This window comes from Galeopterus variegatus, unplaced genomic scaffold (assembly GCF_000696425.1).
Source record: "Galeopterus variegatus unplaced genomic scaffold, G_variegatus-3.0.2 Scaffold811, whole genome shotgun sequence".
NCBI lineage: Eukaryota > Metazoa > Chordata > Mammalia > Dermoptera > Cynocephalidae > Galeopterus > Galeopterus variegatus.
Window position 1 is genome coordinate 370,519 of NW_007726922.1, and position 16,889 is coordinate 387,407.

Genomic DNA, 16,889 nt, shown 5'->3' on the forward strand with positions numbered 1-16,889 from the left:
AGCTCTGGTCTACTTTTCCTAGCATGTTTCACTAGCTTTGTTGATTTTACTTAAGATGATCCCTCTGCTCAGAATGTTTTCTCCTACCTTTCCTCAACCCATTCACCTTTCAAGAGGGCTTCCCCAGGAAGCCCTCCCTAAATTTCCCCGGTTGAGTTGGGGGGGGGCCTTCCTCTGTGTTCTTACAACTTCTCACAATTATTCTCCGTCAGTGTACTGACGGTATTCTGTGTGTTATCATTGTTCATGCGTCTACGTAAGAATGTAAGGTAAGAGGGCAGATGAGCACTGTGTTTTTTATTTCTGTATCCATAGGACACACCATAAGGCCTGACACATAACAGACATACACTAAATAGTTGTTGAGTCAAGAAATATCTTTCTAGGAAATGATTACAGATACCCCAAAGGCACCAAATATAATACTCTTTGCTCCTTCTCAAATAGTAGTGTTTTATTTTTCTATTTGTGAAAGTATTTGGTTCCAGAGAATTTGGAGAATAAAAAGATACACAAAATAAAATGAAAAAATATCTGTGATCTTTCCATGCATAGATAAGCTCTGTTTTTATCCTCTTTTTTTCTTCTTTAACATGAAATCCTGAGTCTCCATGTCATTAACTTGTCTTCAAAAACATGATTTTTAATGACCCAAATTGTCTATTGAATGGACACACAATACTTGTTCTTGCCTTTTTCCCAACTTCTGCACTTTGTCCTTGGAGATCTGATTCTCCCCCATACAACAAGGTCAGACTCTTCTGAACCATGGTGGCCCAGTGGTGGGCATGTGACCCATTAGGCAAATCTCCCTTTTTGAAATTTCTTGTAGCCTAGCTCTTCTCAATTTCTTCTTCTTCAGCTGCTTTTGGTGCTAATACAATATGAAGCAAGAGAACACTGTAGCTTCAATATGCCTTGTCTTTCTGGGGATGTCTTTGAATGCTTCAACTCACCACACTGTATTTATTGTGTCTGCTATGTGGCCACCACCATATTTTCATAACTGTCTTTGACAACATCACATTTTTCTTAAGCTGCAAGGAGATGTGGAGCCCGTGGGAGCCCTCTCACTCAAATTCTAGGAGATGCACTCTACCTCGGCTCCCCTTCTGAGTCTAGCCTGACTATAGACAAAGTGGCTTTGAGTAGTGATGAGCATACTGGTGTTGTAAGGTGTTGCCTGCAATGAAAATACCTCAACCAAGAGTTGACTGCATGGATGTTATGTAAGGCAGGTAACAAGAGTCGTCCTTGATGCTCTCTCTCCCTCACTCTCACACCTAATCCTTCACTAAACACCTGCTAAATCTCTCTCCACTTGGTCCCATTTACTGCTGCTCCTTCTCTTCCTTCTCTTCCTCCTTTTCTCTGCCACAACTGGGGTCAAAGCCACCATTATCTTTCTGGATTACAAGAACACTGTACATAGTCCCTCTGTATCTACTCTGATTTCCCTGCAATTCATTCTCTACACAGCCTCCCAGTGACGCTATAAAACAAAAGTCTGATTGTATCACCTCCTGATTAAAACCCTTCTATGTCTTCCCATTGTTTTAAGACAGTGACAAAATTTAACATGGTCTACAAAACTCTGCACTGTCTGACCCTATTTATTTTGTCAGCCTTATCTAATCTCACATTTCTCTGTCTCTCTGCTTCAGCCTCACTGTTCTGCATTCAGTCTCTCATATGCACCACCACAGGGCCTTTATACATGCTTATGTCTTTTTTTTAAGTAATTAATGTTGACTCATCCTTCAGGTCAGGCTGCACTTCCCAGCCTTTCTTGTCCCTCTTTTTCTTTTTCTTTCTTTCTTTCTTTTGATACATTGTAATTATACATGCTTGTGGGGGTAAATCTGATGTTTGGATACATATATACGTAGTATAATAATCAGGTTATGGTAGTTAACGTAACCATCACCTCATGCACTTATCATTTCTTTGTGGCAAGCACATTCAAAAATTTTTCCTCTAGCTATCATGTAATGTACAAAACTTAACTGTTAACCATAGTCATGTAGCATGCCCTCTTCTCTACTGTAGCACTTGCCATAGGTCTGTGATTAATCAACTATTGCCTGTTCTCTCCTGTAGACTATAAACTTCATGAGGGCAGGGATCATGTTCATTTCCTTATTTATCCCCAACTAACTAGCTAAGTCCTGGCATGTAGCAAATGCTTAATAAATATTAGTGTAATGAGTAATGAATAGATGGGATATCATTTCTTTGAAGCTGAATACCATGTGGTTTGCGAGCAAGCAGTTTCCTTCAGGGAAGCTTGTTAAAGCATAATAGAATATGTTTTCAGTTCCTCTTATAAGAAAATTATTTGAACACAGGTCTATGGGCCTGGTAGGACAAAAATGTTCCATTCCATATGCTAATTGCAGTCAATTACCAATGCCTATACAGGATTGGGGATTCTGAGAATGAACACAGGCCCATGGAAAAGACTTCACGGTCAATTATCAGTGCCTGCATGGGTACTAACACTTGTGCAGATAGAGGCTGCTTATGCTGAATGATAACACTATAAGTTGATACTTTTTCAGTGTTACACTGACGGCGGCATCTGTGATACCCCTTTAATTCTTCCTTAAAAAAATTGTTTTTCTTCCTCTCTCTAGATTTATGGTCAATGTGACATGGGATGGCAAAGATTTATCCTTCACTGAAGAAGGCTATCAGGTGCACCCCAGGCTGGTGGTGATTGTGCTGAACAAGGACCGAGAATGGGAAAAGGTGAGCATCTTCTGTGTGCTGAATGCAGGGGAGGGAAGAAAGCATGGGCAAAATGGGACTCAAATTATTTCTTTTCCCAAAACATTTCCTCTTGAGCTGCTCCAGTTCCTATCCCATAGCCAAGGACAGGTCTTTCTTGGAACAAGACAGACTAAGTAGTGTAAGGGGTGCAGTTATAATGCTTTCCCTGGGTGAACTGTGGTAATTGTGCTGTTTTCTCTGCTGGTTCTCAAATCCCATTAGGAAGGGTCCTTGGAGAACTTAAGATAATTTAAAGACAGTGACACTTGGCTCACACCATTGCAGTAGCAAATGTTGACCATACGGCAATGATCACACCCTTTTGCCTAAACCTCATAATTGTGTGACATATTCACCATTTGTCGTATGGACAAATCCCCTGCATTTTCATTTACTTAGTCTTTTACTTAAAAAAAGTTAATGTTCAAAACTTAAAAGTATCGCTTTGATAAAATCACAGGTTGGAGAGGGAGGTTATAATTCTTGTAAAGCACATTTTCTACTATGTATATATTAACCTCTGAAAAATGTTAAAAATCAGTGTGCAAAGAAAAAAAAATCATCTCCTACTATGCAAGCAATGTCCTGAATCAGAGAGGAGAGACTTCCCAGGGAATTTACAGAGATCTCCTGCATGCAATGACAATATCTATCTGTCCCAGCTGCATTCTCTCCTCCCCCATAATTGAGCTCTCATATTAGTTGCTCCAGTGTCACATAAAGAGTAGAATAAAAGAGACCAAAATGGAAGCCTTTATTGTTATCTTGTTTTCTTTGACAAGTGATGGATGACCCCCAAACTACTTCAGCATCCTGAGATTTATCTTCACTTTGCACATCAAGTAGAGACCCGAGAGACCCTAGAAAAGAGAAAGATACAGATGTGGTGTGGGAGACGTAATATAATTAGCTGGAATCAGTAAAAAATAGCATGCAAACAGAAGCACTGACTTTGGGGAGAAATTGACAGATTTCTAGAAGGGAACAGTGAGAAGAATCTTAGAAAAATCTTGCACACTAATATCCAACGGCTGGAAAATGCACATCCCTTCAAGTGCACGTGGAAAATTCTCCAAAGTAGACAACAATCTGGAGCATGACACAAGTCTCAATATATCTAAAAGGATTGAAATAATGCAGAATGCATTATTTAATCACAATAGCATTTAAATAAAAGTTAGTAACAGAAATATATCAAGAAAATCCCCAAATGTTTGGAAATTACAATGCATTTCTAAATAACATATGGGTCAAAGAAGAAACCAGAAAAGAACTAGAATAATAATGAAACACATTGATTGAACAGATTAAAACACACATATCAAAATTTGAAGAATATAGTTGAAGATGAGCTAAGAAGGAAATTCATAGCTTTAATGCTTATAATAGTAAAAAAAAACAACAAGGAAAGTATAGAGACATTGATTTAAACTTGTGCATTAAGAAGCTAGAAAAAGAAGAGCCAAGTAAACCCAAATGAAGTAGAAGGGGAAAATAAATATGAGAGTAAAAATTAACAAAGTAGAAAACAAGCTATAGAAAAAATATCAACAAAGCCAAAAGATAGTTCTTTGAAAAGGTTAATAGAATTCATAATTTCTACCAATAATAATCACACAAAAAGGAGAAAATACAAGTAATCAATATTAAAAATGCAAGGGGGGATATCACCAGAGACGTTTTAGATCCTACAGGCATTAAAACAATAAAAAGGAATATCATGACAAATTTATGCCACCAAATTTGACAATCTACATAAAACGGGGAATTTGCCCATTTTACGTAGATTGTTGAATTTGGTGGCATAAAGTTTTCAGAACTGACATAAGAAATTGACCATTTGAATAGCTCTATATTTGCTAAGAAATTGAATGTATAACTAAAAATCTTCCCATTTAAAAGAAAAGAAAAAAGAAAAACTGCTGGCCTACACAGCTTCATTGTGAATTCTATCAAACATTAAAAAAAAAAAAAAAAAAAAAACCACAAAACACCTATCTACATAAAGTTTTTCAATATGTTACTAATCATAATACAGCAATATATTTTAAAAAGGATAATACCTCATGGATAAGTGGGATTTATCTTACGAATGCAAGATTGGTTTAAAATCCAAAAAATAAAATCAATGTAACTTACCATATTAACAGAATAAAAGAGAAAATTATATGGTCATCTCAATAAATGCAGAAGAAGCATCTGACAAAATCTGATATTCATTCATGATAAGGAAGGAAGATACCTCATGCTTATAAAGAATATCTATGAAAACCCTATAGCTAATATTTAATGATGAAATAATGAAAATAAATCCACGAATGTTCATTCAAATGATTTTTGAAGAATGATTATGACAGTGAGAGAAAGGAAAGTATTTTTTCATGTAAGTGAATTATTTTTTAAAAAATTTTTATTGATTATGTATATTCATGGGGCACAGAGCTGACTGGAAGCACCTGTGCCCCAAATGTGATGATCAGATCAATACTTTAAGCATGCCCACCACCTCAAATTGCAATTATTCCCCAAGTCCTCCACCCAACCTCTCCCTGACCTCCCTCCCCCCTTCCTTCCCCTCCCCCACACCCCTAGGTCTGTTCTCTCCCTGTGTGAGTCCAATGTAGCACTGTGCTCTTTCTTTCCTTCCTTCTTTCTCTCTTAGCTCCCACCTAGGAGTGAGGACATGCAGTATTTTTCCCTCTGTGCCTGGCTTATTTCACTTCACATATGTTTTTTTTTTTTATTTTAATTTATCAATACACAATGTAGTTGATTTTTGTGTCCCTTTACCAATTCCTCTTTCCCCTCTCCCTCGCCCCCTCCCCCCATCTACATCATATCTGTTCACTTGTCTTAACAAGTTCAGCTATTCCACTGCTGGGAATATACCCAGAGGAATGGAAATCTTCATGTTCAAGGGATACCTGTACTCCAATGGTTATTGCAGCACTATTTACAATAGTCAAGAGTTGGAACCAGCCCAAATGTCCATATCAGATGAGCAGATAAGGAAAATGTGGTATATTTACACAATAGAATACTACTCTGCTATAAAAAAGAATGAAATACTACCATTTACAGCAACATGGATGGACTTAGAAAAAATTACATTAAGTGAAATAAGTCAGGCACAGAAAGAGAAATACCACGTGTTCTCACTTATTCATGGGAGCTAAAAACAAACAAACAAACAAATAAACAAATAAATGTACAAACAAATGGTGAGGGGGAGGGCAGGGCAAAGTCTTCTTAATAAGTGGCATTGTATCAACTGGATTTCCACATGGAAAAAAATTAATCAATCTTCATCCATTGCTCAAACTATGCACACAAAAAATTACTTGCAAATAAATTTCAGGCTTCGATGTAAAAGCTAAAATTATAAACTTTCTAGAAGAAAGTGTAAGAGAATATTTTTGTGATCTGAGAGAACCACATTCGTAAAAAGAATGCAAAAAACAGTAAGCATACAGGAAAAATAAGAAACTGTACTCTATCAAAGTTATAATTATTGTTCATGTAAAGACACTGTTAGAAAATGAAAAGGGCAAGTTACAGATAGGGAGAAAATACTAACAATATCTTGAACATTTGTCAAAATGCATCAAACTATGATCCATTCATTTCATTGCATTTCAGTGTACTTAAAAACATTTTAAAAACTCCTTCAAATTGGGATACTCAGCACAATTAACTAACAATTTTTACCAAGCATTCATATTTAACCCCCAGATATGAATACTAATTATAATAACAATAGTCATTGTTTATAGATCACCTAATCTATTTTTCCTTTAGATGGTCCACCGAAGTACTGACTGACAACTTTATTTACTCAGTCAACAAATATTTATTCAGTGCCTACTCTGCGCCTGGCATTAATTTTGATGTTTGCTATGTATCAGTGAACAAGAGAAAAAATAATCTCTGTACTCGAGGAACGTAGATTCTAGTGTGTGTATAGAGAAGATGGAGTGGGATGGGATTCTATGCACTTCTGTTATGCTTGAGGAAAGTATAAGCTTCTATTTAACTGTCCCTAGTTTTTCACTCCTCTCTTCCCTCTGATACACTCTGTAGCCCACCATATAAGTGATTCACAACTCCATGAAGGTGCTGGGTTTATTTATGCATCTGGGACTTTGAATGTGCTATTTATTTATTATTATTTTTCTTTTGCCTGTCATGCTTTCCTGTATCACCTTCTTTTATCCATCCAAGTCCTGGTTTTTCTTCTCTCTTACAAATACAAAACCAAAATGCAAGTAATGTTTATTTTGTTTCCTTAATAAGAGGTAGAGAATTTGGGCCTTTCTGCCATATGTTGTTGAGTCTGGGGGTTATCTTTCAACCTTTCGATGTTACACGATCTGAGCATCACTTTTGAAGTGGTCATATCATTCTTCTTGGTTGGATTTAACCAGTCCTGGGTCAGGCTTGAATTTTCCATGCTACCTTTGGATCTGGTTCATCTGCCGGGGAGCCAGCTTATAAGAAAGCCACTGCAGTGCAGGTGATACATTGAATAAAAGAAGGCTACCCTTGATATACTCCATTTCCAGATACAAAAGAATGCCTTTTAATATTTTGTGGGTCCTCCTTCAAATTCCTGTTGAAGTACAGCCCTTTCCCAAGAAAGGCAGCTTGGAGAATTTCTGCTGAGTTGAGCTTAGAATGAACAAATGCTTCCTGTAGTTGTTCTATTCTCTTGACACTCAGGGGATCCAGCGCTTCAGAAATAACTCCTTGTGCTTCAGTCTCAAAGAAAGAGGAAGCTAGTGAAGCAGGTAAACACCAGTCATGTTATGCTTAAAGCCACCCCAGCACTACACACTGGCACAGCGGGTCAGCAGAGGGGAAGGACCGCCCAGGAGGGAGCTGTTATGAAGGGAATTGGAGGCAATTTCTTTTCGTCTCTGAGGTCACCAGTGGCATCACTGGAAGCAGCAGCATGTAATGAGGATGTCTTGGAAAACATGACAAGCCCTTACAGGGGCATTTGCTTTTTCCTGGGCCTCTGTCTGTGGCTGGTGTGGATTATTCAGATGCTGTGTAGCATGCCCACCTGTGTGCCACAAGGCACAGAACTCAGAACTGAGCAGGTTTTCTCTTGAAAATTGGGACTTCCATACATTTTGTCTCTCCTTTATTCCAGTGATTTTGTCCTGACTTGGAGCTTTGTGGCTCCAAGGTTTCCCAGAGATGTTCAAAACCAATACCCTGGGTGTAAGCTCATTAGCAGTCTTAGTCAGTCCAGCCAGTACCCACTGTGCTCCAGCTCTGTGGCCAGCAGTCCGCCAGGGACCAGGCCTGTTGCAGGGATGAATAAGAAACCGTCCCTCTCCTCAAGTAGTTCATAACAGAGCCAACTCCACTACACCTCTGTCTGTCTTCTACTGGCTATAGGATCACCCACAGGACACAGCGGAGAGAGGGGCGAACTTGGCCTTGTTACTTGGGAAAGGTCTACAACCTGGTTTTCTCCAGGCTGAACTACTTTCTTAACGACCTGAAGAAAAATGCCTTGAGAATAATTCTATTTACCATTTTAGGGTTACTATAGCTTTAAAATGAAAAAACGTATGTGTATATGCATACATGTATGTATACATAAACACTAGCTTCTTAAAATTTATTTTTTTAATTGACAAAATTTGTATATATTTATGATGTACGGCAGGATGTTATGATATATTTGCACATTGTGGAAAGGCTAAATCAAGCTAATTAATATATCCCAGAGTAGCTTGAAAAGGGTTATGTATCGAGAGAGAGAGAAATTTAATGAAAGATTTTTAAAGCTGTTTTGAGGTTTTGACTTCAAATGTAAATAGGACAAAAAGCATAAATATTAATGTAAAACAAACATTTTATTCTTTAAAGAAGATCTAATTAAAGATGATAACAATGCCCCTGAAGCCATAAGGCAGACTCCTCCTTGTGTCTTCCTGAAGCCAGTGTCCCATTCCCCTCTCTCTAGCAGGTCTGCTTTTATCTCTGTTCTCACCACTCTACAATCTCATAACTGCCACTCGTCACAGGTGCCTCCTGCACAGAGATACTGCCAAATCTCTCCCTCCAACCCAGCTCTTTCTTCTGATCTCCAGACTCACAGAACACCTCCATATGATGACCCACAGACACCCAACCTTATCTTGTCCAAAGTCAAGTTCATCATCTTCCTCTGGCAAATATGTTGGTTCTCCTGTGCCCCAACCCAGAAAGCTCCATTCTTGTCCTCCCAATACCCACCAAGCCCTCAGATTCAGTTTTCATCTGTTCCTGCTCAGTTTCCTGACCTTCCTGTCCCTTTGAACGTTTTCCCCTCTTTGCTAAGGACACCCTTTCCATTGATTCTACATCTGGAGAGCCCAGAGTGGATTGGATCCTTTCCACTTCATTTTTACAGATCTGTGTACTGACTCTACAGAGTGTTAATGTCTTCCTTTGTCATTGTTCGCTTGCATATTCATCTTCACTGAGACCAGAAGCCCTGTCAGAGAAAGGTCTGCTCCTTTCATCTATGTTCCTTCATCTCTATTGCGAGGCTTTGTGTCCAGCATGTAGAAGGACCTCTGTACAATCTGTTGGGAGTGATGACTTCAGCCACCACTTATTAAGAGCTACTCTGTACCAAGAACTATGCTGAGAATTTTACATTCATGATCTCATTTAGTTGTTTCAACAAATCTAAAGTAGCCATCTCTGCTTCAGGGATGAAAATTCGGGTTTAGAGAGGCTACCGAGCTGCTTAGGATCCCCCAGCCATTATGCGATGGTTGCAGAATGTGAAAGTAGGTCTTCCTCACCCCAAAGGCAGTTCTTTTCACCACTGCATCGCACAGGAGGACTGGTAGGAGAAAGGGATATTTTAGAGGAAATATTAAGGAGCTCCTCCTTCTACTTGTAGATTGGCATCTGCTTACTTTTTCTCAATGGATGTAGTAGATTCCACTCGAACCCAGCTAATTGAACTTGGGGTATAAATATTTGTCACATCTCCCAAGGCTTGTATTTTTTTATCTACAGCAGTTTCATTTTCCAATTTGACTCATTAAGAAAGGGGAATGCACCCTGTCTTTTGTGACTTGTGCATAGTGGAGTAGATGCCAGTAGGAGATTGCATAAAAGCTAAGACTGCTCTCTCAAGTCTGTGGTTCTGACTGTGGCATATCAATGTGTTGGCAGAGCTAGTGTGGCATGGTGATATATGAGGTGCAATTATTGTATGTGTGGTTTGTAATTATAGAATGCTGTAGCTCCTTCCCATCTAAATCATTGTGTTTTAACTCCCCACTTCTCACCATATCTCTCCCACCACTATTACCACATTTAACCTACAATGCACAGTGAGTCTCAAGAATTCAGGAGAATGTGAACATTTTTAGTGTGTGTCTGTGTGCACGTGTGTGCGTGTGTGTGACATCAGCAGTCTGCAAAAACATTCATCCTGCCAAAGGATTGAAGTATTTGTGCAAATATTGTACATGGCTTCTACACACACATATTCCAAGGAAGATTATGTAAAAGAAATTGTGAAGGAACTTTGAATTGTGAGAACACCAGTAAATAACAATTCATAGAACAATTGTGTGCATTGCTAAAGTTGAAGTGCATTGTTTACACATCCTATGGGCGGGTCGGAACATGTCATGTTTCACTTTGCTTAGAAAGACAACAGCAGCCAGCTGATGAAGCTGTGGATTCTGACTGGCTAGCAATGAAAGCATCCCGTGGGTTTGTTTTCAGGTTTTCCTTTACCATTCTGTGCAATAGCAGAGGCTCAATAAATATTTGTAGAATGAGTGGGAGAATGAATTGAAAGATTTTTCTTTCAATGAACTTCCCCAAATGAGGAACATTTTTCAGCGTGGTCATTTTACAAGTATGGCTCCTTGGGCTACTTCTGTCAGAATCACCTTGGGAAAGATGTAAAGGTCTTGGCCCTACCTCAAGTCTATTAAGTAATCATTTCTAATTCCAAATCTGTTCTTCTCGTAAGCTCCCTAGTGATTCTCCTGCCCATTAAAGATGTAGAACTACTGTGTTAGGGAATAGGCTTAATCTTTGTAACCCTGAAATGTTTTCATCTGGATCATCCTGTCATCAAGTCTCATTTCCTCCTAGTCTTTGTGCCTCTTTCTTCCTTTGGAAATCGCTGCTTAAGAGAAATGGTAGGCAGAAAAGGAAAGAAGGAACCTGGAGTCTTGTTGCCCCTTGAGTAATCTCTGCTGAATGAGACAGTGACAAGTGACAAAACCAAATAAAATGCTGCTTATAGATGTAGTTCAGTGCCTGTCACCTAGTTTGTCTTCAGTAAATATTAAGTTATGAAATACATGTGTTTTTTTATTAGTTAAATCTTTCCCCCATGAACAGAAATAATTGAATTTTGGTTGTATAACTGTTAATTATTCACACATTTATTTGATTAATGAAAATTTCCTGAGCACCGACTATGTGCAAAGTCATTGTCAAGGATTGCAAAATAGTTAAGATGGCTGGTCTTTAAGAGGCTTAGAGTCTACCAGGGCACAAAGAGATGCTCATAACTATAGGACCAGCATGAGGGTTGCCACAAAAGATGTTCTGATGAGACCCCAGGGTATTTAGAGAAGAGATATATGTTATATGTAGGCAGAGAATCAAGGGCATCTACTCAGAGGACTTCTGGTTTGAACAAGGTTTCAGACAATAAGCAAGATTTGGACTTGTAGACATGAGTGGGAAGGCCATTCCATGCAGCAGGGCACACTGAAGTCCATAGGCAAGTGTGATCAAGGCCCATTTGGAGAAGAGTTCAATATGTTTGAAACAGATTGTGTGGTAGGCAGAATTCTAAGAAGGCCCCCAGTGCCACTCACCCTGACAGCCAGCAAGTAAGCAAAGACCTCAGTCCTACAACCTCAAGGAAATGAACTTAGCCAACAACCTAAATGAGTTTGGAAGTGAATTCTTCCCATATCCTCCAGATATGAGCCTATCATTGGTGACACCTTGGTTTTGGCCTTGGGACACCCTTAGCAGAGGATCCAGCTGAGCCTCCTGGAGTTCTGAGCTATAGAATTGTGAGATCATAAATGGGTGTTGTTTCAAGGGGCTAAATTTGGAGTAATTTGCCACACAATAGAATATTAGTATAAGTCGTTTGAAGGGGAATCATGGGAACGAAGAACCATGATGGAATTTGGATTATAGACTATGGCACTTTATTCAGTAATCTTTGGGGCACTGTTGAAGAGCTTGAGAAGAGAGAACAACATAAAAATAATAGTGATCACTAACTTTTATTGGGTGTTCATGATGTGCCATGCAGGGTGCTAAGAATCTATCTACTCACAGTAGCACTGTGATGTAGGCACCACTGTTGCCCTATTTACAAATGTATGGAATGAGGCCCAGAGAAATTGAATGACTTGCTCAGAGTCACAGTGTTAGTAGGTTGCAAAGCCAGGATATTGAACCCAAGAGTCTGCACTCTTAAACATGAACTATACTTCTTCTTTAAAAAGAAAGCAGTGATTGGCATGACTCTTTAGAAAACTTTCTAAGGGGCTATGTAAGTGGCTTGCATTAGGGAAAATTAGGGTGTGAGGAAGAATGGAGACAGTAGAATCAGAGAAATTTCAGAAACAGAATCCAAAGCACTTGGTATTGACAGTACAGATTCTCTGGGAGATGCATGAGAGAAGAATCACGTGGTCAGATTTTTTTTTTTTTTAAATTTTTAGGTTTGGGGTTGTGGTCAGGTATTTCCAGATCAAGAAGAAATTTGTCCGACCTGTGAATGACACTGTCCATCTGTCTTCCTTCGCTCTCTCTCTCCTTCCTTTCCTCTCTCCTTCTTTCCTTTCTTCTCTCAAATCCATATTTGAAGTCAAATGCCCTTTTGTAAAATGGGTTTGGAAATATCACCAACCTTAGCAGAGTCTGTGTGGAATTTAATCTGTTTCTTATATAATGATCATTAAGATTCTCAAATGATGTGAGCCATAAAGAGGGAAAGTTAAGACATTTCAAAAGATTTAAAATTATCATCTCACTTCCCTAGAGTCACGCAGAGTAACTATTTTAAATACCCACACAGTACAATATGTTAGGTCACAGTGGGGAAAATATAGTAGGTCTCTAGCAAATTAACACATTCAACTGAAATAAGTAACACTATCTCCTTACATCCATGCACGTGTGTGTTGCTGTCTTGCACTGGTTTCTTGTTTTTTGTTGTTTTTTCGCAGTTGTAGCATCAACCCAACTCCAAAAAGAACAGCAATTGAGCCAGTGCTCTCCCACAAGGCAACATTCTGCTAAAAGTTTTCTAGATTTTAGAATTAAAAAAAATGCAGTTCATGGAAAAGAATACCTCTGTGGGAACATGCATTGATAAAGATGATTGATGATGATGATGGTAATGTGATGTGATGATCATAATGGAAACAGGCACCATTAGTTGAGCTCCTGTTATGTGCCAGACACAATGCAGAGTGTTCTCAATGCATTAACCTATTTAAGTCTCCCAATGTCCTCTGTATTTGCTCATATCTAAAAGGGAGATAATAATAAAACCTACCTCATTGGGTTGTTAGGACAATTAACCAAGGTAATATATCAACTTCTTAGAACACTGACTGGCACACAGTAGATTATCATAGATGCCAGCTCCAATTATAATTATTTCTATCTGCATGTTATAGAAGAGAAATTGGGAGCTACATGAGCTGAATGACTTGCCCAAGGTCATATAGTGGTGAAGGCAGAGCATGAGCCCGAGCAGTATTATAATAGAGCCAGAGTCAATGATTATGTCATGTGGAGCATCCGTCCCTACCCGACTCACAAACCCAATTTGTTAAAGAAGCTATTGAGGGCAATGGGGGCATGATTAAGCTGGCAGATGGTATAAATGTAAGACAAAAGCTGCACCCTTGATAGTTTGCCATTGCCATCAATTGTGAAAATGAGTGAATAGATTATTTAAATGATCTCAGATGAGTAAATTATTCAAAGAGCCTCTCAGAAGTATTTCTAGAAACTCCTGAACAGACAGATGAAACCCATTTTGATTTTCTGACAGAGTCATCAATTCATATGTGTTGCAGAGACATGTAGAGCCCTGAGTATCTCTGATGGAGGGAGGGAAGAAGGTAGAGAGGGAGCAGAAGAGGGAGAGAGAGAGAACAAGCACTGGGCTTTTAGGCAAAGTTTTTTTTTTTTTTAATATACTTATTTATGTTCCCTGGAATGCTAGATTCTTTCAGAATTTAGAGTGCCATAAGGGTCTCTGGATGGGTGGAGGATTAATGAGGCAGGATCCAGCTTCAATTAGAGTTGGTAAAGCTTTATCTGATTGCTATATTGGGGTTCTGAGTGAGCTTTCATTTGGGGAAAAATGTAGTATTTCTACGATGAGTTTGAAATCAAGTAGAGTAAAGGGATTGATTTTAGTGATCCTCTGAATATAATGCAAACAAGTAGTGAGTGTTTGTTGAGCGTCTATTGTATACCAAACCTTACAACATGGGCTTTCATGTTTATTATTTCCCTTTAGCCACATGGTAACTTTGCAAAATTGGTGGTATTCTCTGTTTGTATTTTTGAGTATTACCAACTTGGAGTTGTTCAGTGACATTTTTATCAGTATCTGAGAAAGGATTCACATTTAGGTCTTGTGAGCCTTCAAGTGTGGTGCACGTTCCACTTCTTTGCACAATTTCTAGAATGGTAGAAATTTTCATGTAGAAGCCGGAGATTCTTGTGGATAGTATCCACCTTGGAAGTTAAGTAGAGGGGAGAAATGGCAGTACCTAGCTCTTTAAGTAGATTCAACTCTTACTCTTTGGATAAAATAACTACAATGATTGTCTGATATGATGGAACTATGTGTCCATCAATTTATTATCTACCTGTCCACTCAGCCAGTCATCCAATGATCAATCATCTGATAAACCATCCATCTATCCACCCCTCCTTCAGCCCATCTGATGACCGTCATTCACCCATCCATATGAGCATCCCTTCACTCTCAAACCCACCCACTCACCCACTACTAATCTGTTTACCTAGTATTTACCGATCACCTCCTCTATGATAGGCACAGGTGAAGTAGAGATGAATAATACAATGTCCCTGCCTTCAGGGAACTCATGGTTTAGTTGGAGAGACAGAGAAATGAACTGCCAGTTACAGCATAGATGAGTGTTGACAGTGAAGGTGAGCACAGATCACTGTGGGACACCTACCCCAGCCTGGGTGTTGGGGAAAGGATGAGAAAAGGCTTCCTGAAAGAGCTAATGTATGACCTGAGTCCTAAAAGATGAAGAAGAGTTATCCAAAGGGTGAAGGTCATCTAACCCATTCTGTTGACTGAACCACAAACACTTCAAGCCCTTCATTCTTTTTCTTCATTTCACAATTTATCTGGACAGCAGCAACTGTATTTCTTCCACCTGCTCTCCACTTTCTTAGCATTATCTCTGTCAATTTCTGGTATTTCCCATTTGCATGCTGATGGTGCAGACAGGAATAACATTTGTCCTGAAGAAAAGAGAGAGAACAGGGAGGGGCTCCACCCCAGCAGTCTGCTTCTGACTACAAGTGGCCATGTCAGGCTGCCTCTGTAGCTGCAGTTTGGTTTTCTCATCTGAGCTATTGGCAGCAGAAGCTGCCCTTACCACTACCCTATTTTGCTTAGCATTGGTGCCTGGCTTGTACCAGTGGGAAAGGCAGAGGTAGTATGACATTGAATATTCCCAGTGTTGACCCTGGGAAGACTTAACGAGCTTTCTGGATTCTGAAGACAAGGGAATTGGCTACCTGATGCCTTGAGATAATTCACCATATTTTATAATAATAATGACAATAATAATAATAATTACTGTGTCCTGATTATGGCCTAGGAGCTTTATATTCATTACATTGATTTCTATTTAACAAATATTCAAGATGGGTACTATCACCCCTCCCCCCACCCTGTGGTTACATAGATGGAAGCTGAGGCTCTGAGAGGATTGGTGACTTGCCCAAGGTTACAGAGCAAGTAAGTGGCGAAGTCTAGATTCCAGCTTAGGTCTATCAGACTCCCAAGTCCATTTCGTGTCTACACCAAAATATGGTGGAGATGGGGGTTCTTTGCATTTCGGTAGTGAAGGTTTTCAGTGCTTTAATTTTGAAAACCCATGTTTGGAGTTTTCCCATCCCTGCATGGTGGACAAGTTCCCAATGCTTGCAAGAAAAACTATTACAGGTACAAGATTCCCTGCTGAACTTCATGTCTCTTCCTGAGCTCAGCTCAGAGTATCCCACTGAGCTGTATGCAAATCTACCACCTAATCAGTCTCTTGTGTCTTTGTGAAAAAACAATCAGGGTTCCTCTGCAAATGTTCAGATGTAAATCAGTCCCCACCCCTGCAGTAAGCTGCTTTTTCATTCCTTATTACTCCACCATATGGTTTGTTATCTAGCCATTGTCTTTTGAAAATGTGTTTTAAAACTCACCATAATTATATCTTTAGAGTTCTTAGAGTCTACATTCTATCCCTTTTAATTATAATTCTGCTAATTAAAAAGACTGAGTGGACCTGTTTGAAAAGGAAACAGTAGGACCTAACCCATCTTGATTTCTCTCAGTGTGAAAAAAGTTTCCACTGGAAATGCATATAAGGAAGAAATCCAAGGTTGGGAAAAGAGGAGAGAATCAACTCTTATTCCCTTGAAAGGAGTTGTAAAATGACTTGAAGAAACTGATGGACTTTTGTGTTGTATTTAACTTTAAATTTGTATTTAACTTTAAAGTTGAAACAAACAATCTGAGTCTGAAGAACCCAGATTCTTGGTGTTGATTCATACCGTGCTGGCTCCTATGTGGGCCAGCAGATTATAGCTGATGGCATATTTATTCTTTCCACGATTAAAGTGTGTTTGAAGAAAATAAGACAAGCAGATCTAAAGGCAGAAAAAGAAGGCAAAAATCAGTTTTGGCTATTAGATCCTGACAACCATGTTCTATATAGGGAGATCAGGAACATTCACCTTTTGTTTTAAATGGGTGAGGAGACTGAGATTCAGAGAAGATAGGAGACTTGTTCAAGGTTTTCCTGCAAAAACTGTACGCATCTCAC

At 39.0% G+C, this 16,889-nt stretch overlaps 1 protein-coding gene across 1 annotated transcript in view; it reads left to right on the top strand.

Moving 5' to 3' along the window:
- The window catches only part of GRIN2A (glutamate receptor, ionotropic, N-methyl D-aspartate 2A), a 379,180-nt gene that overhangs the window by 261,714 nt on the left and 100,577 nt on the right, over positions 1-16,889 (top strand). Inside the window, exon 3 of the mRNA XM_008572606.1 lies at positions 2,637-2,751. Within this exon, the coding sequence (XP_008570828.1) occupies positions 2,637-2,751 (115 nt within the window). The remainder of the gene's footprint in view (positions 1-2,636; positions 2,752-16,889) is intronic.